This window comes from Prionailurus viverrinus, chromosome E3 (genome assembly GCF_022837055.1).
Source record: "Prionailurus viverrinus isolate Anna chromosome E3, UM_Priviv_1.0, whole genome shotgun sequence".
NCBI lineage: Eukaryota > Metazoa > Chordata > Mammalia > Carnivora > Felidae > Prionailurus > Prionailurus viverrinus.
In genome coordinates, this window is record NC_062576.1 from 32040847 (window position 1) to 32065412 (window position 24566).

At 47.6% G+C, this 24566-nt stretch overlaps 2 protein-coding genes across 11 annotated transcripts in view; both read right to left on the minus strand.

The window, feature by feature from the left end:
* SNX29 (sorting nexin 29) overlaps positions 1 to 16235 on the minus strand; it is a 499251-nt gene extending 483016 nt beyond the window's left edge. For all 10 annotated transcript variants that reach the window (XR_007147865.1, XR_007147866.1, XR_007147869.1 and 7 more), the window contains exon 1: positions 16154 to 16235. Coding sequence is in view for 2 of the 10 variants with exons in the window: in XM_047839171.1 (XP_047695127.1) it covers positions 16154 to 16160 (7 nt within the window). In the remaining 8 variants the exon portion in view is untranslated. The remainder of the gene's footprint in view (positions 1 to 16153) is intronic.
* Positions 16236 to 20452: 4217 nt separating this feature from the next.
* Positions 20453 to 23572, minus strand: TNFRSF17 (TNF receptor superfamily member 17). The gene is made up of 3 exons (XM_047839173.1): positions 23268 to 23572; positions 22787 to 22918; positions 20453 to 20967 (listed from the first exon to the last, which is right to left on the minus strand). The coding sequence occupies exons 1-3, from the start codon at positions 23383 to 23385 to the stop codon at positions 20687 to 20689; spliced, it is 531 nt and encodes a 176-aa protein (XP_047695129.1). The 5' UTR covers positions 23386 to 23572; the 3' UTR covers positions 20453 to 20686.
* Between the last annotated feature and the right edge of the window lie 994 nt (positions 23573 to 24566).

Consider the following 24566-nt stretch of genomic DNA (forward strand, 5'->3'; position numbering starts at 1 on the left):
GCTCTGAGAAAGGATGGCCTCCATGTCATTCCCAACTCACAAGGCCATGATGAAGCATCATTCAGGACGCCTGAAGATGCCACCTGCCCAAGACCCCCCAAACAGCTCTCTTGATACCTGTGTCTGTCAATAAATCCTACTCTTTGTTTAACATGTTTGGCTCCCGCTCTTCTCTCTCTAACGCCAGGATGGACAAGTCGGGCTCTCCTTCTTCCTTCTTCCAAGTACTGCATCCAACAACGCTACCTGGCCTTGGGCAGTGCCAGCTGGAAACTCGACAAGGCTTTCCACCCTGAAATGCCCTTGCCATTTTCTTTTATCATAAAAGTAATTTATGTGATACAATTAGCATATGACCCATCTATTCCACATCTGGGTAGACACCCAAAAGAGTTGAAAGCAGGGTCTCAAAGAGATACTTGTACACCCATGTTCACAGCAGCATCACTCACAGTGGCTGAAATGTGAAAGAGCCCAAGTGTCGATCGACAGATAAAGGGATAAGCGAAATGTGCCCTATCTGCACAATGCATTATTATTCAGCTGCAAAAAGGAAGGAAATTCTGCAATCTGCTAGATGGATGAACCTCGAGGACATTATGCTAAGTCCCCAAAAAGATAAATACTGCAGGGTGCCTGGGTGGCTCAGTCGGTTGAGCGTCCAAATTCAGCTCAGGTCATGATCCCGCAGTTCATGGGTTGGAGCCCTGCATCAGGCTCTGTGCTGGCAGCTCAGAGCCAGGAGCCTGCTTCGGGGTCTGTGTCTCCCTCTCTCTGCCCCTCCCCCACTCATGCATGCGCACATGCTCATGCTCTTTCAAAAATAAATATTAAAAAGGGGCGCCTAGGGGCGCCTGGGTGGCGCAGTCGGTTAAGCGTCCGACTTCAGCCAGGTCACGATTTCGCGGTCCGGGAGTTCGAGCCCCGCGTCAGGCTCTGGGCTGATGGCTCAGAGCCTGGAGCCTGTTTCCGATTCTGTGTCTCCCTCTCTCTCTGCCCCTCCCCCGTTCATGCTCTGTCTCTCTCTGTCCCAAAAATAAATAAACGTTGAAAAAAAAAAAAAATTTAAAAAGGGGCGCCTAGGTGGCTCAGTCGGTTAAGCGTCCAACTTCGGCTCAGGTCATGATCTCGCGGTCCGTGACTTCAAGCCCCGCATCGGGCTCTGTGCTGACAGCTCAGATTCTGTGTCAGATTCTGTTTCAGATTCTGTGTCTCCCTCTCTCTCTGACCCTCCCCCACTCATGCTCTGTCTCTCTCTGTCTCAAAAATAAATAAACGTGAAAAAAAATTTTTTTTGAAAAAAGTGGTTACAATGGTGAATTTTGTTATGTGTATTTTACCACAGTAAAAAACAAATCAGGAGAAAAAAATGTGCCAAGAAAATAAAAATCTCCATCATCATGCTACTGGTCATTTTTAGCACAGTGATTCTCAAGTTTCTGGATTCACACAAATCTCCTGGGGTCTTGTTCAAAGGCAGGTTCTGATTCGGCAGTTCTGGGTGGGGCCTGGAATTTGGTATTTCTCACGAGCTCCCGGTGATGCTGACTGAGGCCGCTGGTTCCTGACCCACACCTGAACAGCAAGGACGTCACAGCCTATGCTTCCTGACAGGCATGATGATCCCATCTCTTCTACAGTGTCTTGAGCCACTGCTCTTCCTAGATGAGATGTCAGCAGCCTCCTCTGCCCTACCTTGCAAAGCCTCTCTTCGTGGTGAGAAAAAAGGCCTGTTCACTACGGAGGACCGATCTGAAGTTGTGCAGGCCTCAGCCCTCCATTCACCCTTCCTGGCTGTAATCCCTCTGCGGGTAAGAAGTGCACTTGAGTGACACCATCCTGACCTCAGAAGAGGCACCTGTGGCCACCCTGGCCCTAACTGCGGACTCAGAGAAAGGAGTGTCGTAGGGCAAAGGGAGCCCAGGCGGCCTTGGGGGCATGCAGCCACTGCAGGGGGTGCCCGGGAGGCCACAGCCCTGAGGAGCAGTGGAAGGACCACCAGTGGAAAGTCACAAGGCATCATAGTTATCTCCATAGGGCTGCTTGCTGGCCATGTGACAGGGACACTCACTTCCCTTCTCTGGACACTGGTTTCTGCATGAGATCATGTTCTCCTAGCTCTGCAGTCTGGAACACGGGGCCCTGGTGGAGACAAGGCAGGCAGAAGAATCTATGCCACCAGGGTCCTTCCTGCCTTCTTCCAGTGAAGAAGGGCGGCGCGGGGTGCCATTAAGGGATGGACATTTAACCCTTGACACAGATAAAGTGGCTCCATTCACCGGAGCCCTGAGGCTCAGTGGGGAGCACACAAGGCTGGTCTCATGGGAAGTACTCAAGGAGAGATTCGGTTTCAAGTCCACTAGCTCCTGGCTCGGCCGTCTGCTAAATCTTGCTGGCTTTCAAGCCTTGTAACAAACCTGCAGTCACAGCCCCACTGCCGACTCAGCAAGGATTTCTCTGTGATTCTCTGTGAAGCAAGCCCCAGCTTTCCTGCTCTCTGCCTTTTCCAAGGGCAGCCCTCAGTCCACACCCTTGACCACAAGGGCCAGAACAGGCTTCTTTTGAATTTCTTGGTAGATCACTATCAAAATGAAAATAGAAAATGGAAAGGTACCCCAGGGAATACCCCCAGGGGGCCACAAAACTGTCGGAGAAATGCAGTGATCCCCTGAGGCTCTAACAAGATATGACACGTGTGTGTGTGTTTATCTTTGTTGTTTTTAATGTTTAGAATCCTGAGGATCCTAAATCAATTTCTACCACAAACCTCCTGCCTTCAGTTACTTCCTAGGGAGAAAGAGCAGGGGTTAAGAAAGCCCAGGGGCGCCTCAGTAACTCCCTCGGTTAAGACTTCAGCTCAGGTCTTCACCTCAGATCTCTCAGTTCGTGGGTTCGTGCCCCACGTTAGGCTCTGTGCTGACAGCTCAGAGCCTGGAGCCTGCTTCCAATTCTGTATCTCCCTCTCTCTCTACCCCTCCCCTGCTCGCACTCAGTCTCGCTCTCCAAAATAAATAAACATTAAAAGAAAAAAAAAGGAAGAAAAGAAAAAGAATGGGATAGCCCAGATTCCTTACCACTGGCTATGTGACCATAGGTAAGTTACTTATCCTCTCTGCACCTCCTAGATCTATTAAATAAATAAGCATCCACATTGCACCTAAAACAGTGCCTAGTCTATACCAATCACTTTTTACATGTTAGCTACTATTATTGTTGTTGACAGCCCTGTACCCCCCAGGGGTGTCAGACATCTGGCTCTAAGAAATGCTTTCAACTGGCTGCTTTCTCTCTGAAGCACGGGGAAGCTATGCAATCCAGGCCTCTGTGCTCACTGCCCTGAGGGGGACAAAAGTGATAAAGTCCCCATGGACTCTAGGGAGGGGAAAACAATCAAGATATACCAGGAACTCTATGTACATTCCTTCTCTAATCCTTGCAAGGACCCTGCAGGTCAAGGTTAAATAAAGGTGCCACTCTCAGAGGAGGTAGGTCATTTGATCAAGGCCACATACACACTCAAACAGTAGTATTTCCCTGGCTCTCCATGCAGCGGCAGATGTAAAGTCACACCACGTATTTCTCTGGTTGAAGGCTAATCCTCACAATGCACTGAACAGGTACTTGGAAGGGAAGAAAAGGGCAATGTTCTCTGGGTGCCCGCTGCATGCCAGGAATTCTGCCCAAGGTCACGTGGCAAAATCAGTGGTGCAACAGAGGTTAAGCCCCTGGTCTGCCTGACTCCTGGACTAGTGCTCCCTGTACCATGCCGCACTGCCATTCTGCCAGGGCCCAGGGAGGCTTACTGAAAAAGTAGGAACTTGAGCTGTGCTTTAAAAGATGGAAAGAACTAGAATAGGTAAATCCACACAGACAGAACACAAGTACTTAATGAGTCCGGGGTCTCCTTTGGGGTGATGAAAATCTTTTGGAACTAGACAGAGATGCTGGTTACACGACATCATTAATGTAGTAAATGCCAGTGAATTGTTCACTTTGAAATGGTTGGTTTAATAATTGTTAAGGGGGGTGGGGGGGGCAGGAGGGCAAAAGGACTCCAGATAGCAGCACCCAGCCCCCGCCTCACTTCCCTTCCATATTTCTGGTTCCACTGAGGGGGTCTGACGCTAAGAGGTCCTTCACTTCTGCATCATCAGCCTAATAACGGGGAACAGGCACAGTCCAATAAAGCAAGTTCTGAGAGGTTTGGTTACGAGGGGCCCTACGAATGGTGGGTGGAGATACATGGCTCTCAACCAGGGTGATTTTGCCTTCACCACGGGACACTGGGCAATGTCTGCAGATATTGTCGGCACAAGTCGGAGGGGGCACGGGGCAGGTGGAGGCCAGGGATGCTGTTAAACCTCCAAGAGCACACAGGACAGCCCCCACGGCAGAGTTATCTGGCCGGTCAGCAATGCTGCAATTAGGAAATTCTTCCTGAAAGTACATGTGATTATCCCACTTCAGAGATGAAGAAACTGAGGCTCTGAGAGGCTAAATAACTGAAACCTCCACTTGTGCTCTGACTCCTGTCTCCTCTCATCTGCTCAAGGACATATCCAGCAACTGCCCCACCAAGTCAGTTTTTTCTTCTCATCTGTGCAATTCTTTTGTTGTAAAGTTTATTTATTTATTTTGAGAGAGACAGTAGGGGAGGAGCAGAGAGAGAGAGGGAAAGAGAATCCCAAGCAGGCTCCACACCTGCAGCGCACAACCTGACGTGGGGCTTGAACCCACAAAACTGTGAGATGCTCACCTGAGCGGAAACCAAGAGCCGGATGCTTAACCGACTGAGCCCCCCGGGCGCCCCTCATCTGTGCAATTCTTATAGCATGCGAGGATGTCAGAATATCTCCCCGAAAGTTTACCAAAAGCCACGCCTGCGCCTGCACACGCTTCCAGCTGCCAGCACAGCTGTTCCTTCACGGGAGAGCCAGCCCTGCTGTGACTGCTGCTCCGGGCTGTGGCCCTGCGCCCTTCTGTTCCCATGGCCTTCACCCTGCACCGATTACCTACACAGCGGCACAGGTGGCAGCAGATGACCGAGTGATCTTATACAACAAACACACGATACACTCAATGATATTATATGAGTTGTTCATGCAACGCACCCTGCAAAAGTGCAGCTAACAATGAGTTTCTATCAAGTCCTAAGCATGTGATGGGCTGTCTCAGATGATTTGTATTTCTGGTTTTCACTGAATAAACCTGCACCTTTAATGTGCCCCAGGACAGAGGTCGGCAAACTTTTTCTATCAAGAGCCAGACAGTAAACATTTTAGGCTTTGTGGGTCATGGGGTCCCAACTCCTCAACTCTGCTCTGACATCTCAAAAGCAGCCAGAGACAACACATTACGGAACGAGCATAGCTGTTTACAAGAACAGGCCTTGGGTTGGATTTGCCCTACGGGCCATAGTTTGCCAACCACTGCCCTAGCAGAATTAATCAGATGGAGGTTTTAAAAATTAACACAACACTGTCTGTGTTTCTAGACGTTATGGCTACCCAGTAAGCAGTAAGACGGTTACACGTTAGGGATTTCCGGAAGACTATAGACCAGACCCACCCCTTCATCTTCCCTCACCCTATAACCAACGGCCCACATCAGAGCCTGGCAAGGGACAGGTACACCACCAACGCGTGGCCACCGCTGCAAGGCCGGCTCGCTCATGTTTGCAGGCACACAGGATGCTTGGCCCTCTCAGCCCAGTGGAGAGTTTAGTGCCGTTGTTTGTTTAGTTTCCACGATGCCCAAAAACCCACCACCACTCCAAAGCGGAAGCAAGAGAGAATGGGCACAAAGGCCGGCCTCGTATAGGCCAGAGAGGCACGTACAAGCCCGACATCAGATCTTCCCTCCCAACCCCCACGCCTCCAAGGTCAGGCGCAGGATGGAAACGAGTGCAGTGGGCAGGGAGGGCAGAAAAGAGGGACAGGAAGGGGCTGAGGGGTGCCTCTGGAGAGACGGCAGCTGCTACCGGGCTCCGGAGGACAGCACCGCACAGGGGACAGCACCGCACAGGGGACAGCACCGCACAGGGGACAGCACCGCACAGCAACACCAACATGCAGTTGCCCCACCTTGTGGTTTTTCAAAGGAGACAGAAACTCAGATCTTCACGTCCGTCAGTTGGCACCTAATTTTACAGCAGTGTTTCAGCCACCTCTGCCTGAACCAAACACAAGACACCCAGAGGCCAGATCTGCTACAAATCTGTTCTGAGATACACATTAAACCTTTATATCCACCCATGAGATGTGTGCTCGTGACCCCTTCCTAACGGATAAAGGAACCGAGGTTTGGAGACATCGATCCCTTGTCCCAGGAAGAATGCCCCAACGCTGGACCCCAACACCCAGGCCTTCCAGCCTCCACAAGACCAGGCTAACCTCGGGCAGCCCAGCTTGCATGCAGGCAAAGGGACTCCACAAAGGGCCACTAAAGACAAACCAACCTCCCAGTGGCCGGCTCAAGTGTCACCTTCTGTGAGAAACCTCCCTGCCCCGGCACAATACACTGTTCTCTACAGGGTGTCCCCACGACCCTGCAGCCACACCACACCCCTGGTATAATCGCCACCACACAAAGGATTATGGGGAATCAGAAATCTCCTGGCACACGCCTATCCTTGACTGTGAGCCTTCTCGCTCAGGGGGGGAGCCAGCGTCAATACGCCCCCACTCATGCAAGGAGCTCAACAGTGGTAGAGTCAGGGCTCTGGGGTTAGGTTCTGTGGCTCCCCAAGTGGCTGCTTTAAATGGAGAAGACGCAGCGAGCCAGGACACGGCAGCAGCCCCACGCGGGGGTAACGGGTGGAGTGAAGCAGCCGTTCTGTCTGCTCAGCGTTTGCGCACGAAGGGATAAAACAGACTCCATTCTTCCCCAAAGTCCAGGCACTAGCTCCCTGTACTGTGGGGTAAAGTGGCACAGCTGGGCCAGGACAAAAGGACAGAGTGTCGTCACCACACAATGGAAAGGGGCAGGCTCTGCTTCAAGGCAGAGAGATGGCCTCAGGCCATCCAAGTGGCCTTGTGATGTCTAAGATCAAAGACTAAGTCAACAGCATATTCATCAACAGGCAAAGAATTCACTCTAGAGCAGGGCTCAGCAAACATTTTCCGTAAAGAACAGATGGCGAATATTTTAGGCTTTGCAAGCCATAAGGTCTCTCTGTCACGGCCACTCAATTCTGCCACCGGACAGCGAAAGCAGTTGTTATCGAGAGTCAATGAACGGACGTGCTTGTGTTCCAATAAAACTTTATTAACGTTAACACAGGTGCCCGGCACAGTTTGCCAGTCTCTGCTTACAAAAAAACACTATAATGGCACTGTGCAAGCACTCTGAAGGGAAAATGAATCTTTCCTCACGGCTGGAGAAATGCAAATTACAAACCTACCAAATTAGCTGCCACATGTTGCCATTATATAACTACTCAATTCACCAAGGAACACTGAGGATGCAATTCTCCACTGCCAGTAAAGTGTGTGGAAGCAGGCACACACAGCACTCACTGCCAACAACGTATGGCGGCAGTAGGTTCCGAAGAGCAAGGGGGAAGTCCACACAAAAAGTTAACAAAACATCCAAATACCTTCCTGACACCCTGGAAACTAAGCCAAAGAGGAGGAAGAGGGGAAATGAGAAAAGGAAGAAGTGACTATTTCACCAGTTCCTCTATGCTCCAAATACTAAGGAACTACAGGTCCATCGCTTGCTTTAACTTGCATCTTCGGATGAGGGAATTAAGAGTCAGAGAAGTTCCAGAACATGCTCAGGTCCTTCCACAGGGAGTTCAATCCAGGACTGAGTCCCAACTTGATGCCACTAGGCCACAGTAACAGCCCAAGCACAGCATCAGGGGCACTCAGACTCCTCCTGGGGTATTCTAGAAGGGGGGTCAGCAAACACAGCAAATCCAGCTGCTGCCTGTTCTTCTAAATAAAGTTTTATTGGAACACAGCCACATCCTTTCGTTTATTGATTGCCTCTGCTGCTTTTATACTCCAACAGGGATGAGTAGTTGGGATGGAGACCAGATGGCCCACAAAGCAGAAAATATTTATTATCTGGGTCTTTACAGAAAACGCTTGCCAATTCTATCCTTGAACATCATAAATGGAATTTACTCTCTTTTCCTACAATGGTACATCCATTTGGTGGAACGTTATGCAGCCTTTTTAAATAACGGTGACAGGAAGACACATGGATAAATGCTATAATGTAAGTGGAAACACTAATTCAGATGTAGACTCAAGGCAATTATGTAAAATGCATATGCACTGAGCAGAGACAGAAGTGCAATAACTAAAAATCTAAACATCCTAATGTTCTTGGAAGGTATGTCTATAGGGATATTCCATGTATTCACAATCATCTTTAAAGTCATTTGGGGTTTTTTGCTTTTTTATTTTTTATGTATTTATTTTTTAAGATGAGGGAGAAAAGAGCAGATCCTAAAACATGCAGACAGGCAAGGAAAAATAAGATGCGATGGACAAGGTTCCCTCCAAGTAAAGCCTGGAGGGAGCACAGCCCAGCAGGGCGCTGCAGGGGCGACGGGCAAAGCACCAGAGCCAGACCCCTGGAGGGCTCCCAGAGAGGCAAGCAGAAGTCAGGGCCCAGGAAGAGTCCTCACTCCCCCTAAGGCTTCAGACTGCTACCGCCCACGCCCCAAACTGATGTTCCGTCACCCTCCCCACCTCAGTGAGAGGCAAGGCTTACCCCCCCTTCAGCTGCTCAGGAGCAAAACTCAGGAGCAACCCTTCCCCTCCCTCAGGTCTCTGCTCACAACCCACCTTCCTCACAGCCCTCTCCCGTCAGTTCCTCCTCTATCCAGACAACAAGTAGTCAGACGCCACCCTCGGGCTCTGGACTGGGCGTGCGACCCAGACCCGGCCAACAAGAGCCACAGCGATGGGTTCCAGGATGACCACATAGCCTGCCAGACTGCTGTGAGTCAGCCCCAGCACTGCTGCGGGAGCAACTGGGAAAGAGGCCCACCCTCTGCTTGGGTGTTGCTACACGGTAGGCTGTGACCCGAGAGCTGCGGGCAGGCATCTTGCCTCCACGGGGTAGACAGAGGCTGCTGAAGGAGAAGCCAACCAAGAGGAAAGTGGAGTTTTGAAACAGACAGAAAGGTTGTCCTAATGATGCTCTCAGCACCAGAATGCAACTGGGCCTGAGGACAGTCCTATCCCTAGACCTCTCCATTGCAAGATGTTTTAAACTCCAGCTTTTCCCAGATCAACTTCTGCCACAGGCAACTGAGGAGTCCTGGCTGACATGTCCGTTACTCCCACAAAACCTTTTGGTCCATTCATTCCATGTGCTTCCACAGACACCAACAGTGCAGCCCTCTGCTAAGTGACGGATGAAGCATCAAAGTGTCATTCGGTAAATGTCTGCTGAATGTTGAACCCTGAATTTCCGGCCAGGCTCTGTGGCCACCCGAGCCCTCACGCCTTCCAGCAGCATTTCAAGTTACTGCAACCACTTCGAAAGCAAGAACAATCAAGAACTATCCACATTTCCATGTTACAGCTACTTCAGGGAAATCATCCTAAGGACATATCAATCAAAAGGATCATTATTTATAATAATGCATCATTATTTATAATAAGAACCAAAAAAAGAAAGAAAAAGGAAAATAAGTTAAGTTTCCAAAAGTAGAATCAAATACTATGGTTTAAAAATTACGCTACATATGGGGCACCTGGATGGCTTGGTCAGTTGAGCAGCCGACTTCAGCTCAGGTCATGATCTCGCAGTTTGTGAGTTCAAGTCCCGCGTCCGGCCCTGCACTGGCAGCTCAGAGACTGGAGCCTGCTTCAGATTCTCTCTCTCTCTCTCTCTCTCTCTCCCTCTGCCTTTCCCCTGTTCATGCTCTCTCTCTCTCTCTCAAAAATAAATTTAAAAAAACATGTTTTTAAAAAATTATACTACAAGCAGGTAGATGGATTGATGGGTTATGAAGCCTACAAAAGTGATCAATACAAAGATCATGTAGCGATGTGGCAAAGCTTTACCCAAAAATGTTAAGGGTAAAAGCAAAATGCAAATTTCTAGAGTAATGGTAAAATTACTTCAGCTCTTATCAGTGTTGCTCAACCCTTTATTCGTTACCTTCCCCCTTCAGATCTCGTTCAGACAATTTTTTAATCATCCCTCCATGAAATTTCAATACCGCAAATACACTGTATATCTGTTTACATACTGCATACATATCTGTGTTTCCCACATAACATTAAAATTTCTTTCTCTCTCGAGAACCACTTTTCACCCCCATTGAGACAAGAGGGCAGCGGGATGGAAGGCGCTTTATCCTTTATCTAGAATCATGTTTACATTTGCCAGAATTCAGAGAAGGCCACAGATTCTTAGATTTTAGTTCCCATATTTTAAGAACTCTAAGAACTTAGTTTCCTATTGGTTACAACAAGGAAGCAGGAGAGGTGATGTCAATGGGTTTTAGTCCATTGCCACTTACTAGCACAGGACATGGTCAAATATTTGCTGACAGTAGAACACTTACTTCTTGCAATCTGCCATAACAGATCAACCCAATGCCTTCATTAGAGGGGAAAAAAGTTGATATCATCACTTTTTTCTTTGAATGAAAACCACACACATTCTTTTTTTCTATTCACTCGCTTCAGCTGATTCTTCATCCCAAATACAAGCTACTGCTGAAAATAACCCAGTCAATGCCAAAGAGAAAACCATGAGCCTCAACATTCCAGAAAAACAAGATAAAGCTGCCAAAATGTACATAAAAATCAGGCAAGAAACAGCAGCAAATGACCCACGAAGCCCCAAACTCGGACATATGTGACCTCTCTAGGTTTAGCTTTCCCCACCCTTGAAACAGGGTTTTTAGCGTCTTAACTAACTTAAAGATCCTTGACAGACTAATTACTGATGGAAATGAGCATCAAGGTCCTTCAAACAGTCTTACAAAAAAAAAAAAAAAAAGCTTGAGAACCATGACTTTCTGGTCCTTCAAGTTCTACTTTCTAAATAAGAGCAGAAGAATTATCTGGCAATCATAATTCCTTAGCTCGAGCAGGCTGGTCATCAAGTAAGTATTCCTCCCTACTAGATTCTTTAAAGAGAAACAAATAAATCATGACCAGCTATTAACCTCCGACAACCACCCACACGTAGCAGGCATCCTTCCTACTGGCTATGTTACCTCTACACACACATACGAATCCACAAACATTGTTTCATACACATGGTTTAATGTGCATCAAGGTATATATTTTAGTATATTCCTGCACTCTGCTTCTTTTTAGAGAACGTTAATGTTGAGATATAGCCACAGTGATATGTATAAATCCATTTTATTCCTTTTAACATCTTTGAGGTTTTCCATCATGTGACCATACCACATATATGTCTCATCTACCCTGTTAATGGTCATCAGGGTTGTTCGGCCTCACGACACCCATTTATCTTGTGTACGCATTACCTAGGCATTCCACTTCCTGGTTATTTGCACTTAATGCATTTGGCCTTGAAACCCGCTGACCTCTGACTCAAACGTTTTCAACTACAAAATACAGAAGACTCTAATTGCCAATTTACAGGAAATACAAGAGACTGAGAAACATGTCAAACCACACCAAAAGGATGCAATCAGCAAAATCCCACAAAGACATGATCTATTTCCTTCATCAAAAATTGCAAGGGGTAAAAACAGACAGATGAAACGGCAACCTATTAGTTAAAAAAAAATAAAATAAAAATTTAATGTTTATTTATTTTTGAGAGAGAGAGACAGAGAGAGACAGAGCAGGAGTAGGGGAGGGGCAGAGAGAGATGCAGACACAGAATCCAAAGCAAGGTCCAGGCTGTGAACTGTCAGCACACAGCCCAACATGGGGCTTGAACTCACCAACTGTGAGATCGTGACCTGAGCTAAAGTCAGATGCTTAACCGACTGAGCCACCCAGGCACCCCTAAAAAAAAGATTTTTTGCTTCAAAGGACAATATCAAGAAAGTTAAAACACACACACACACACACACACACAAAATGGGAGACATTTTTATAAATAATACATCTAAGGGACTTGTACCTAGAAACTATACAGAATTCTTATGGGTCAACAATAAAAACAACCCAATTTAAAAATGGACAAAGGAATCTGAGCAGACATTTCTCGAAAGAAGATACACACAAACAGCCAATAAGCTCATGAAAATATGCTCAACATCATTGATCATTAGGGAAATGCAAATCAAAACCACAAAAAGGCACCACTTCACACCCACTCAGAATGGCTATAATCAAAAGGCTGTTGGCAAAGGTGTGAAGAAACCAGAACCTTCATGCAGCGCTAGTGGGAATGGAAAATGGTGCAGCTGCTTTGGAAAACTGTCTGACCGTTCCTCAGACGGGGCCAGCAATTCTGCTCTTAGATATCGACCAGAGAGAAATGAAAAGATACGCTCACACAAAAACTTGTACATGAATGTTCACAGCAGCATTATTCCTAAAGGGGCCAAAAAGTGGAAACAAGTCAAATGTCCATCAACTGAAGAATGGCTAAACAAAACAGAGAACAATGAGATGTTATTCAAACACAAGATGGAATGAACCTGAGTTCCATGCTACACTGTGGCAAAGTTTAGAAGGATACTTTTAGTGAAAACAGCCAGACACAAAAGGCTACATATTGTATGACTCAATCTATATGAAATATTGGCAATAGGTAAATCCATAGGTAGAGTAGATTAGTGGTTGCTTGGGGCTAAGGGGAGGGAGAATGAGGAACCACAGTTAAGAGGTACAGCATTTCTTTCTGGACTGATGAAAATGTTCTAAATCCGATTATGCTGATGCAGGCACAACTCTGTGAATATACTAAACACTAAAAAGATAGCAATTAAACTAAAAAAGAGAGAGAGAGAGATTTGAAGACTTAAAAAACACAACAATCTGCATTGTTTAAACCTTGTTTAGATCCTGAGTCTTAAAGAAAAAACTCTAAAATTATAAGGCAATCATGGAAATTTGAATCTTGAATATCTGCTGTTAATGAATTACTGCTAATTTCTTACAGGTATGATAATGAAATTGAGCTAAATTTTTTTTTTAAAAAGAGTCCCAATATGTTAGAGATACACATTAAAATAGTAACAGATGAAAGGATCCGGTCAGTGTCTGGGATTTGCTTCAAAATAAACTGGGGACAGAAGTAAGAAATAGATAGGTACAAAGGGGAAGTGATCATGAGATGGTAAGTGCTCATTAGACTATTCTCTCCACGTTAGAGATGTTTGAAATTTTCTATTAAAAAAAAAAAAGGAAGGACAGAGGGAAGAGAAGACATACTTCCATGCAACATTATTTTATGGTGCCCAATCATCAACCCCAAGGGTGAGAAAACCTTGTTTTAACTGTATTCTCAAGAAACGTGAAGGGGGGCGGGGCACCTGGGTGGCTCAGTTGGTTAAGGGTCCTACTTTGGCTCAGGTCACCATCTCAACAGTTCATGGGTTCAAGCCCCGCATCGGGCTCTGTGCTGACAGCTCAGAGCCTGGAGCCTCCTTCGGATTGTGTCTCGCGTTGTCTCTCCCCCGCTCGTGCTCTGTCTCTCCCTCTCTCTCTCAAAAATAAACATTAAAAAAAAATTAAAAAATAAAAAAAAAGAAACGTGAAGGGGTAACTGGAGAATGGGGGTCAAAAGTTACAGAAGTCCAGTTATAAGATATGTACGCATTAGAGATGTCAAGGACAACACGTCAACACAGCTGTACGATATCTAGAAAAAGAGCTACGACAGGAAATCCTAAGAGCTCTAATCGCAAAGAGAAAAATGTTCTTATTTTCTTATTGTATCCAAAGAAGATGGATGTTAGCTGAACCCATCAAGGTAATCATTTCACGATAAATGGCAATCACGCTGCTCGCCCTAAACTTACGGTGATGTATGTCAATTATTTGCCAATAAAACTAGGGGAAAGAAAAAAATTGAAAATACCTCGGACTTCCCTTCTGCCCTCAGCAACCATTTTTTCTGCCTCAATTACAATCTTTCCAAAAGAAGGCTGTCATCCATCCTGAACACTTCTTCCTTAAAAAGCCATCTGTTGGTTTCCTTTTGTAATGATTTTTTTTAATAAATTTTAAAACGTCCTTATCTTTGGTATTAAGTTGGCTTTTGAAGGCTACATTGATCAATTTCCCTTGGCTTGTCAATTTCACTGGCACCTGGGATCAAGGCCCGAGAATGGTCCAGAATTTGAGGCACAGTCTCCTTGGTTATATTAAAAGCAAGAGGTTTTCAAGGCGTAGTTAGCCCCAGCCCTTGTCTCAGAGCTGGGTCAGAAAATCACCCCACCTGAGCCTCGGCTGGGTCCTTACCTCCACAACAACCGCACTAAGTTCCCATCTACACACCACACGAAGCACAGTACCAATAACCCGGTAGAGTTATTTAGTCATCACAACACAACTAGGTGACAGGTACTATTATCTACCCCCATTTTGCTGGGACTTCCAGAATGGCCAAATCACACAGCTTTTTATAGCAGAGTCAGGATTTGAACTCAGGCTGTCTAGCTCCATCCAGGGCCCGCACTTACACCAGGGTGTATTATCTCCTGGGTGGAAACCAGCTCATCACATCTTTGCTGCAGGATCACTGACATTCAGGGGCCAGAAACTTTAACTGGCCAAAAATCATTTGCTCTGACAACAGAAGCTGGCCTATCTCCCAGGAAACCCCCTTCCCAGCTCCCTCACCAGGACCAACAATTTCACACATCTTGCTCTGAAAGGCAAAACAAAAGGCGCATGTCTTGTAAAAAAAAAAAAAAAAAAAAAAAAAAAAAAAAAAAAAGTGACCCATGGAGATAACTCAAACGTTAAAAACTAAGAGAGACACATCCTCACCTCTTTGCCCCCACCCCCCAAACTCCAGAAATGCCTGGGTGAAAGGCTAGGGCTACGGGCGGGGGGGGGGGGGGGGGGGGGGGAAGGGGGGGGGAATGCAGGGACACTTCAGAGGCAATCCCACAGTTCAGAGGAAAACAGGCAGGGAAACGGTAGGCGGATCCTCCTAAGAAAATGCAGATCCCAGTCAGGGCGGGCTGAGAGGCTTCCCGGAGTCACTCTGAACGTCCACCACCACCCAGGAATGACTTAGCACCAAAACACCGACAGACCGCTTCAGAGAAGGGCTGAGAACACGCGTCCAAGTCTAGGGACTAAACTTCAGAAACACCGAGGACGAGCTGTCCACACCCACCTCCCTCCCACTCCCGGCCTCCCCACCAAAACCACACCCCTCCCTGCGGGCGGGAGGGGGGTGGGCTGGGACTTGCGACGCGTTGGTCCCCAGATGGGTTCGGTGTGGACCCAGAAGGGAAGGGGGTGCAGGACAGGGCCAAGGAGACCTCAGAGGAGCTAGGAAAAGAAGTGAAAGGGGCGGGAGTATGAAACAAATAATAATAATAATAATAATAATAATAACCAAAATGTAAGAAGCAAGGGCCAGTAGGGAAACTGAGCGAGTAACTGGGAACCACTGGGGACTGGGACAGCAAAGCACCGGGGGACAGGGCGCAAGGGAATGGGAGGCGCGGGGAAGACAAAGAGGCTGGAGCACTCACAGTCCTCTGGGGACCGACAGCCACGGGGGCTCGGGGCTCGGGGGCCAGCAAGCTAAGAGTGTCTGGAGACGACACCCTCCCTGCCTGCCTGGAGACTGGAGGGACCGCACACACGGGGCCTGGGAAGCGGGAATGGTGAAGGAGCCGAGGGCCCTGGAGCTGAAGCTGGGACTGGGGGCGTCCAGGAGTTAGGAGGGACTGAGACCCGGTGGACTGAGGACGGGGAGAGTGGTGACTGGGCACGGGGGTCGGAGCGCTGGGAGAGACTGGAGGTCTGGAGACAGGTGTCCAGGAGCGGGCTAAGTGGTGGACGGGAGGCTGGGGGCTGGGAGTGCCTGGGCTCGGGTCGCCAGAGAAGTGCAGGTGACCAGGGTCCAGCCCCCGGGCGTACACAGGGGTCTGCGAGCGACGGGACGGGGTCGGCCGGCGGGCGGGCGGGACGCGGGGGCTCGGGGGCCGGAGTGTGCAGCTGGAGCGGCGGGAGCCGGGGCGGCCCGGCCGGGTGACAGCGGCGAGGCCGCCACTCACCGCTCATGGTGCTGCTCCCGGGCCGGTGCCTGCGCCGCGCTGCCGCCGCTGCCGCCACTGCCGCCGCCGGGCTCCAGACAGGCCGGGAGACAGCGCGCCGCCCCGCCCGCCCGCCCCGCCCCGGAAGTAGAGCGCCGCCGCCGCGGACCCGCCCACCGACCCGGAAGGTAAACAGGGGAGCCGGCGGGGCGGTGGGGCGGTGGTGCGGCGGGGGCCGGGACGGGTCAGAGGCGCCCGCAGGGCCACGCGGTGGTGCGAGAGCAACGCTTTCCTCCTGGGCCCACAGCCCCGTCGGGAGACCGTGGCCAGGCCACGAGAAATGGGCCAACACCTTTCCAGAGAGTAATAGGAGCTGAGAAGGGAAATAAAAAAGGGGAATGGGCCAAAGCGTGGGAACGGGGGAGGCGGACGGTTCTGGAGGGCGCCTCTAAGGAGTCGACCTTTGAGCCCAGACCGGGATGATGGCTGGGAGACGGTCGGGGAAGATGGCGCAGGAAAAATGTTCCAGAAGGAACGGCAAACGCCAAGGCCCTGACTTGACGGGTTGACTGGAGCCAGAGGGTGGGTGAGAAGAGAGTGTTCAAAGAGAGGAGATAGGAGAACTGGGCGGAGGGCCTTGAGGGCCGTGCTGAGGGGCCTGGACCCTTCTGTGTTCTGTGTAGCTCTTACGTAGGTAAGGGAACCAGAAGGATTGCAAGAATTGAAGCAGAAGAGTGACAGGATCTGAATTAGGTGCTAAGACGATTGCTCTTCCCGGATTGAGAATGAGTTTTAGTGGAACAGGCTGGAAAGAAGGTGGCTGGTTAGGGAGCCATTTCAGTCAGTTGCCCAGAGAGAAATAATACGCCTGGGGCTACGGTGGTGGCATCGGAGATGAAGGCGGATGAATGATGTGCCAACACGTGCGCGTAATATAAAGCCCACGTTACTGCCCATTTTACAGATTGGGGAGAAAGGACCCAGAAAGGCTAAAAGGGCAATTTTCCTCTTTGTCCTGCCCTCAACTGGGAGTAACAATGTATTTTACGTCACAACCCAGTACACGCATGCGTGGTTAAAGGAGACGTTTTAACAAAGTTCTGTAGGTATTCTCTCCTGTTTTTCTTTTTCTTTCTTTCTTTCTCTTTCTTTCTTTCTTTTTTTCTTTCTTTCTTTCTTTCTTTCTTTCTTTCTTTCTTTCTTTCTTTCTTTCTTTTTCTTTCTTTTCTTTCTTTCTTTCATGCTGACTGAGACCGTTGATTGATCCGCTGATAAATCTTGACCCACAGTTAAGAACACTGAATTGAGAGACCAGACCCCACAGGGAAATGGAGCCGGAATTCGAGCCCAGTTCTGTGCGATGCACAGCCGGCTGGTCTTCCTACTACGCTGCCTCTCAGCACAAAACCTCTGGCCCCTGGGAATTGATCTTTTGGGTTCAACAGAGGTCAAGGGCTCTTTGGAGAAGGTTGTCAGGCAGCATTATTTATGATAGTGGGGGGCACCTGGGTGGCTCAGTCCGGTAAGCATCCGACTCTTGGTTTCAGATCAGGTCATGATCTCACAGTTGCGTAAGTTCGAGCCCCATATCGGGATCTGCACTGACATTGCAGAGCCTGCTTGGGATTCCCTCTCTCTCTCTCTCTCTCTCTCTCTCTCTCTCTCTCTCTCCCCCTCCCTCCCTCCCTCCCTCTCCCCCTCCCTCCTTCCCCTGTTCACACTCTCTGTCTCTCTCAAAAATAAACAAATAAACTTAAAAAAGTAATAATATGATAGTGGAAGAGGGGAAAGCACCGAAGCCCAGCTACAGAAGAGCTAAGCAGATCATGGCCCACTTCACAAGGAATCTCTTGGAGTCGTTGAAAATGCTAATTATAAAGTCGGAAACCCAGAGAAAAGCCAATGATAATACATTAAGTAAGAAAAAGCCCACGCAAATTAGTCTGTATGCCATGATTACAAACATGCAAAATGTGGCTATGTGTAGGGACTGAGAGAACGTAAAGATGAAAATATTAAAAAAAAAAAAAAAAAAAAAACACAGGGGCGCCTGGGTGGCGCAGTCGGTTAAGCGTCCGACTTCAGCCAGGTCACGATCTCGCGGTCCGTGAGTTCGAGCCCCGCGTCGGGCTCTGGGCTGATGGCTCGGAGCCTGGAGCCTGTTTCTGATCCTGTGTCTCCCTCTCTCTCTGCCCCTCCCCCGTTCATGCTCTGTCTCTCTCTGTCCCAAAAATAAATAAAAAAAAAAAAAAACAAAAACCCACCAGACAAGAGGAGAGAGGGAAATAAGCCATAGGAGACTGTTAAGGATAGAGAACAAACTGAGGGTTGATGGGAGACAAGTGGGTGGGGGTTGGGTATTATGGAGGGCACGTATGATGAGCACTGAGTTGTTTGTGAGTGATGAATCACTGAATTCTACTGATAACCAATATTGCACTGTATGTTAACTACCTAGAATTTAAATAAAAATTTAAAGGAAAAAGAAGGGCACCTGGGTGGCTGAGTCGGTGAAGCATCCAACTTGAATTTCGGCTCAGGGCACTGTCACATGATTTGTGAGATTGAGCCCTGTGCCGGGCTCCCTGCTTGGGATTCTCTCTCTCTTCTCCCTCTCTCTGTGCCCCTCCCCTGCTCCCTGTCTCTCGTTCTCTCTCTCTCTCTCTAAATAAATAAATAAACTTGTTATTCTGAAGAGTCTGTGTGTAGATCTACCCCCTGCACACCCCCACCCCAATTAGGTCCACCTGCCTCTGGAACCTTCCGTAAGGCAATGCACACCTGCTTCACGGAGCTGTTGTGAGCCTAACTTGTTAGACCCCCTCGTAGCACTCTGTGCCTTTTCTCCTTGGCACTTGACGCAGGGTAAGTCATTGACGTTGCAGTTTGTGCTTTATGTGTTCTGCCTCCACTCTCCACTCACCCCCTTTAAATACTGTGATTCCTCTTTTCCGAGATTTTAGCCCGGTCCTCAAAGACCAAGAATCAAAAGCTTAAAGTCTACAACTCTTCTTGGCCTTGAAAAACTACTTATTGAAGAGATTGTACTGGGGGGGGAGGGGAGAAGGAAAAGGGTCTGTGAGAAGCTAGGAGCCACGTTCCGTATATTAAAAGGGAACGTATGCCTGCTCTCAGAGATACTACAACTCAAAGGGACTAATCATTACAGCAGCATAACTGACTCAAAAGATTATGAACCAGATAACTTTCATGGAAAAAATATATGTACACGTGTGTATACAACTGGGTGTGTCAGTGTGTTTTCATTCAATCCTTAAGACAATCTTATAAGGAGAGACTATTATCATTCCCATTTTACAGATGGGGAAACTGAGGCACAAGTGTGTAAGTCACTTTCACACAGTCACCCACCATTTATAACTTCTAGCAACAGAGCCAGGATTCACACCCAGGCAGTCTGGCTCCGAGAGCCAATGCCTTAACCACTGTACTGTATTGTCTCCCGTAGCCCTCAAGAGCCTAGAATGGAACCATTATGGGCCCCAAATGGAAGCCCATATCCCAAACCTGACACAAAAGTCACAATGCCCCAAGAGATCTATGCTCGGTGTACCAGTGAGCATCTTAATGATCAAAGTCAACATTACCAGAAGGCATCACCTGTTGCATAACGTTTCCATAGCACCCCAGGACCTTTATAAACAACCCCGGGAGAGGAATGCTGCCCAGTAATGACTAAAATTGTAGCCCAAAAAAGATTTGGGAGAATTCACATGGACTTAAACTGATACGAAAAGAAAAGAGAAAAAGATCAGGACGCCTGGGTTTAAATCCTGGCTCTGCCATTTACTGCTTATGTTAAGTTGCTCTGACTTAACATCTGTAAAACGTCTTTGCCATCATCTATAACGTGGAGATAATAATCATCCACATACTTTGTGATTTGCTGTATGCATTAAGGGAGTGAGTACAGGCAAAGCATATAGAACATTCCTGGCACATTAGGCTAGGTTTTAGTTATAATTATTACTACCTGCATTCGGGTTCTGAAAGTGATACCTACTATGCCTTTGTCACAGTTTGCGGTTCCACGTTTATTTACACAATTATAATAATGCCTGATGTCTCCATTAAGCTGGAAGCTTACAAGGTCAGGAACCTTGCACTCCTGCCTCGCGCACTAAATTACTGTGGTTGACTCTAGGCTCCTCCTACCTACAGGAGTACATAGAACAACCTTGCTTCCCTTTAATAATAAAGAGAAAATTCCAATCTGGCCTTAAATGTATGCGTGCAGGTCTAGGAGAGAAGGTGGCTACCAGAGAAATGTGTGACTATGCGATTTACACACTGCAGGGCTTTTTTTCAGTGAGTCAAGAATTTAATCGTTAAACCAAGGAAATTTACACAGTTAGGCTCCCAACAATGAAGTAGGGAAGTATAGCCAACATAACGATTGGCTGGAATTACAGGACCAAAAAAGCTCTATCGGCAACTGACACATACAATCATCCTAAAGAGATGGGATACATCGCCCTCCTGCCTTCTGACAAAAGATGCTCAAAGCAGCTCGATACCAGGCAACATGGTCAATTATCTGGTAAAAATGGATCTTTCCATCTCTGTGACACTAGCTACCAGGCTATTGCAGTAGTCATTTGTTTTCGTGGTGACGAGAATGGTTGCACCTTCCTCCATAGCCGGGAGCGGAAAGGAATGGTCAGAATCGACCGTGGATTTGTTCTTGACACAGTCTTCACAGGTACATTCTTCGACTGTGTACTCCAGACCCCTCGAGAGGAGTACTTTCGCTCCAGTCCTGCTCTCACGGCTCTCGCGTTGGTCAGCCTCTGCCTCGTTCCGGAGAGCCGATCCTGGTGATGCGGAAACAGAACCGTTAACCTGAACTCCCCAGGTGGTTGACAGGTGGGTCACGACAGTCTCAGCAACACACATTAGGGCTCAAAGCAATGCAGACAGATCTACAAAACAAGTGAGTATGTTTGCACTAGAAGTCACGAACCGACGGGCCACAGCGGGTTTGGAGACAGAGTCTGTTTAGGCCACACAGTGTTTTCAAGTGTTTGCTTACATGTTCTGTTGGCCCACGTTTAGAAATCAAGAGATGTTTTTTACAAGGGGTGGGGGGGGGCGCCAGGTGGCTGAGTCGGTTGAGTGTCCAAATTCGGCTCAGGCTATGATCTTACGGTTGGTGGGTTCGAGCCCCGCGTCGGGCTCTGGGCTGACAGCTCAAAGCCTGGAGCCTGCTTCCGATTCTGTGTCTCCCCCTATCTCTCTGCCCCTCGCCCGCTCATGTCCTCTCTCTCCCCCCCCCCCCTCTCTCTCCCCCCCTCCCCGCCTGTCTCTCCCTCAACAATAAGTAAACATTAAAACTGTTTTTAATAAATAAATAATTTCTAAAAGAGTTTAAAAAATTCCAGAGGTGTCACATGCAAATCTAGGGGATTGGTCTCTTTAAAACAACAACAACAATAAAACGTGGCAACTTGGAGCTAACATTCCTCCACGGAAACAAATGGCCAGAGTCAAGAGCACCAGTCTCCTTCAGAAGGGCATCCACGGCTGAAGTCTCCACCTGGCCCACTGCATTCACTGGGTACCCACTTGGCCCTTGGAGGCATTGAGGCCCCACTTGACACATGGAAGGTGACAAATTACCATATGTTCTAGCACACCAAACCCAGCCTTTGGGCCACACTTCAGAATTCAAAGTAAAGATGCTTCTCTTACAGAGCACTTGGTAGCATATCAAATTTTTTTTATCATGAATCTTTCATGATCACGTAAGGTAGGAGTTTCTATTATGTCCCCATTTATATGCCTGTGAAGGCAAGTTTCACTACTTCTCCAAGCTGCCACAGAATAACTCCATCTCCCAAAATGTTCTACTTAAAGTCACTCCCCACCTGTCTCTCAGACCCCGACGGGAAGGGGGGAGGGGGGAAAATTAAAAATGAATAAATTATGTAAAACAGCCATCCAACTCTCTTCACTGCACTAGGAAGCAAATGAGGTGAGTGCTTTACGGGTTATGGACGGAAAATAAGTGCATAAGCAAATAAGCCAATGGCTGCAAAGTGTTGGGGGATCAGATCACAGACAAAGGTGCTACGGAAATATTTTTTTCTTAAAAAGCCCTTAAGTAGAGCATTCATTTCTCTGAGGCCGCTTCTCTACCGCCTAATAAAGATAATAATCTTTGAAATGACTCCTCAAACAATCTAACGACAACTGGTTATTATTCATTTCTAGCATCGTTTGGGCAGCAAAATGTTCACCCAAGCAAATAGCACTTAACATTTGTATTAAAAATATGGCCAGGGATCTTGCCAAATACATTTTTTCCTGATGGTCGTCAACCTGGCTAGCAGTTTCTGCACATCCAGTCAAGGTGCGAACTTTGGTCAAAGAGCTGGATGTTTGCCAAGAAAACCTCAGTACTTCAAAAGAGTAATTACCAAGGGAAGAATCTGGGGGAAGGCTGACATTGTAGGGTACCTCCAGAGAAGATACAAACACCGAAAACGCCAAAAGTTCATTTAACCTAACTGTCCTCTAACACACTCAAAAGGACTCTAACCAAATGAAATAACATGAAAAAAGGACGAGGAACTGAAACTCACAATAGCCAGCTCTTGGAAATAGATTTCAAAGAGGGACCATCAAACCAACCTGTGTTTTTAAATGCGTCCTTTGATGGTTCAGACCTCATCTTCCTTAGCAAGAACATCAACACGAAAACCGTCAAAGAAACTGTCAAGCTCAGGCCCAGACAGGTCCAGAGAATTGTATTTGTTCCTTTCACTGCATTAAAACAATATCAGAGAGATAATGAACTGACAACGGGATATCCACATCCAGCAAAGGTGATCTGTCCTCCAATCCCCCTAATTCGTCAGCACGGATTTGTAGATTCTAAATAACAATTAGAAGAGTCGGTAAAACCTCTGTTGCTAACAGTGCCGAATAAAACTGAGTTCACTTCTGAATAATTACTTGGCTCCGCTTGGCAGTTAAAGGCTCGCCTTGTTTCCTTGCACTTTTTGATTCCGATCTCGCCATCTTTCCTGTAACGTTTATTCTTTGAGTAAAGAGCCGACGTAGAGAAACTCCTTGACACGAATGAATTAATTGTTTAAGCGGAACTACTTACTTGCGCTGCAATATCGCTGACATGGTGAGGGAGGGGTATTAAGACATCGAAGGTGACAAGGTTTGCAAACATTAAGCAACCTGTCAAAATATTCATTTTGGAAGCACGGCTGAGCCATCCGGAACTGGATCGCAAAAAGAAAGAAGCAAACCTCAGAACGAACAGCATGGAAGGACAGGTAAAATCTCGTCAAGAAGTCCGCAGCAAACGTTAACGACAGCAGCTAGGGTGTCGAGGGTGAAAAAGAACTTCACCACGATGACTTAGTTCTTGCGGGGGCTATCTCCCCGTACTGTGGTGAAGGATTTGAATACCAGCTCCAATTCCGGATTCTAAGTTTGAGACCTAGGGGTGGGGCAAGAGGTAGACTGGAAATACCAAGGACAAACCAGACCTGAAACAGAAACTGCTTATTTATAGAGGAAATGTCTATAAATAAGCCAGGTGACAGTTGCAAGACGGCAGGCAAGCCTGAGGCGTCAGGCAGAAAGGTTTGAAAACCGTTTTGGGCCCATCTGTTGAAGAGCTGTGCTGTGTGATCGGCCCCAGGGAGATAGATGAGATGAGGTCTGTGCCCCTTAAGAACTTAAAATCTAACTGCGGGGTGGGGGGAATAGAAATCCACTCAACCACGGAGCGTAGTAAAAGCTGATGGCCTGTGAAAAAGGGAAAAAGGAGTCAAGCTCGGCTCCCACATTTCCGACCCGTGAAGAATTCCAGAATTCCAACAGAAACAGGGACGTCTAGGCTAAAAGCGAATTTGGGAAGAGGGTCGAGGGGAAGAAAAGTTTGGGGTATCAGGAGTAACGCGAGCGGTAGCGGTAACGTAGCCCACACAACGCTGTCGAAAACTTAGGAAATGCAAATGAGCAGACAGAAAAGTTATCCACAGTCCTAGCATCCAGAAAGAGTCAACGCGTTGATGTACCAGAGAGGTTGCAAACAGGCCTGCTGCCGTGTCGTTGGATGGACCGCTGATATAAATCTTTCTGGAAGGGTTTCTGAAGATCGATGATAGATAGGGCGCATTTTCCTCTTAAGCTAAATGCGTTTGCATTTGCTTTTAGCCATACTGAGTAGGATACCCATGGAGAGATATCCGGAGAGGTCAGCCAGAAATTCAGGACTCGATTAAAATGCAAGAAAATGACAAACTCCAGATCCAGTACAGTAATCATCTCTGGGGTACAGGGAGGATACAAAAGAGACTCACATTTTTATTAAGCCGAGTGGTGGATACATTGATAGCTGCTGTAGAATTCTTTTGTTGTATTATTTGTTATTCTTTTTTTTTTAATG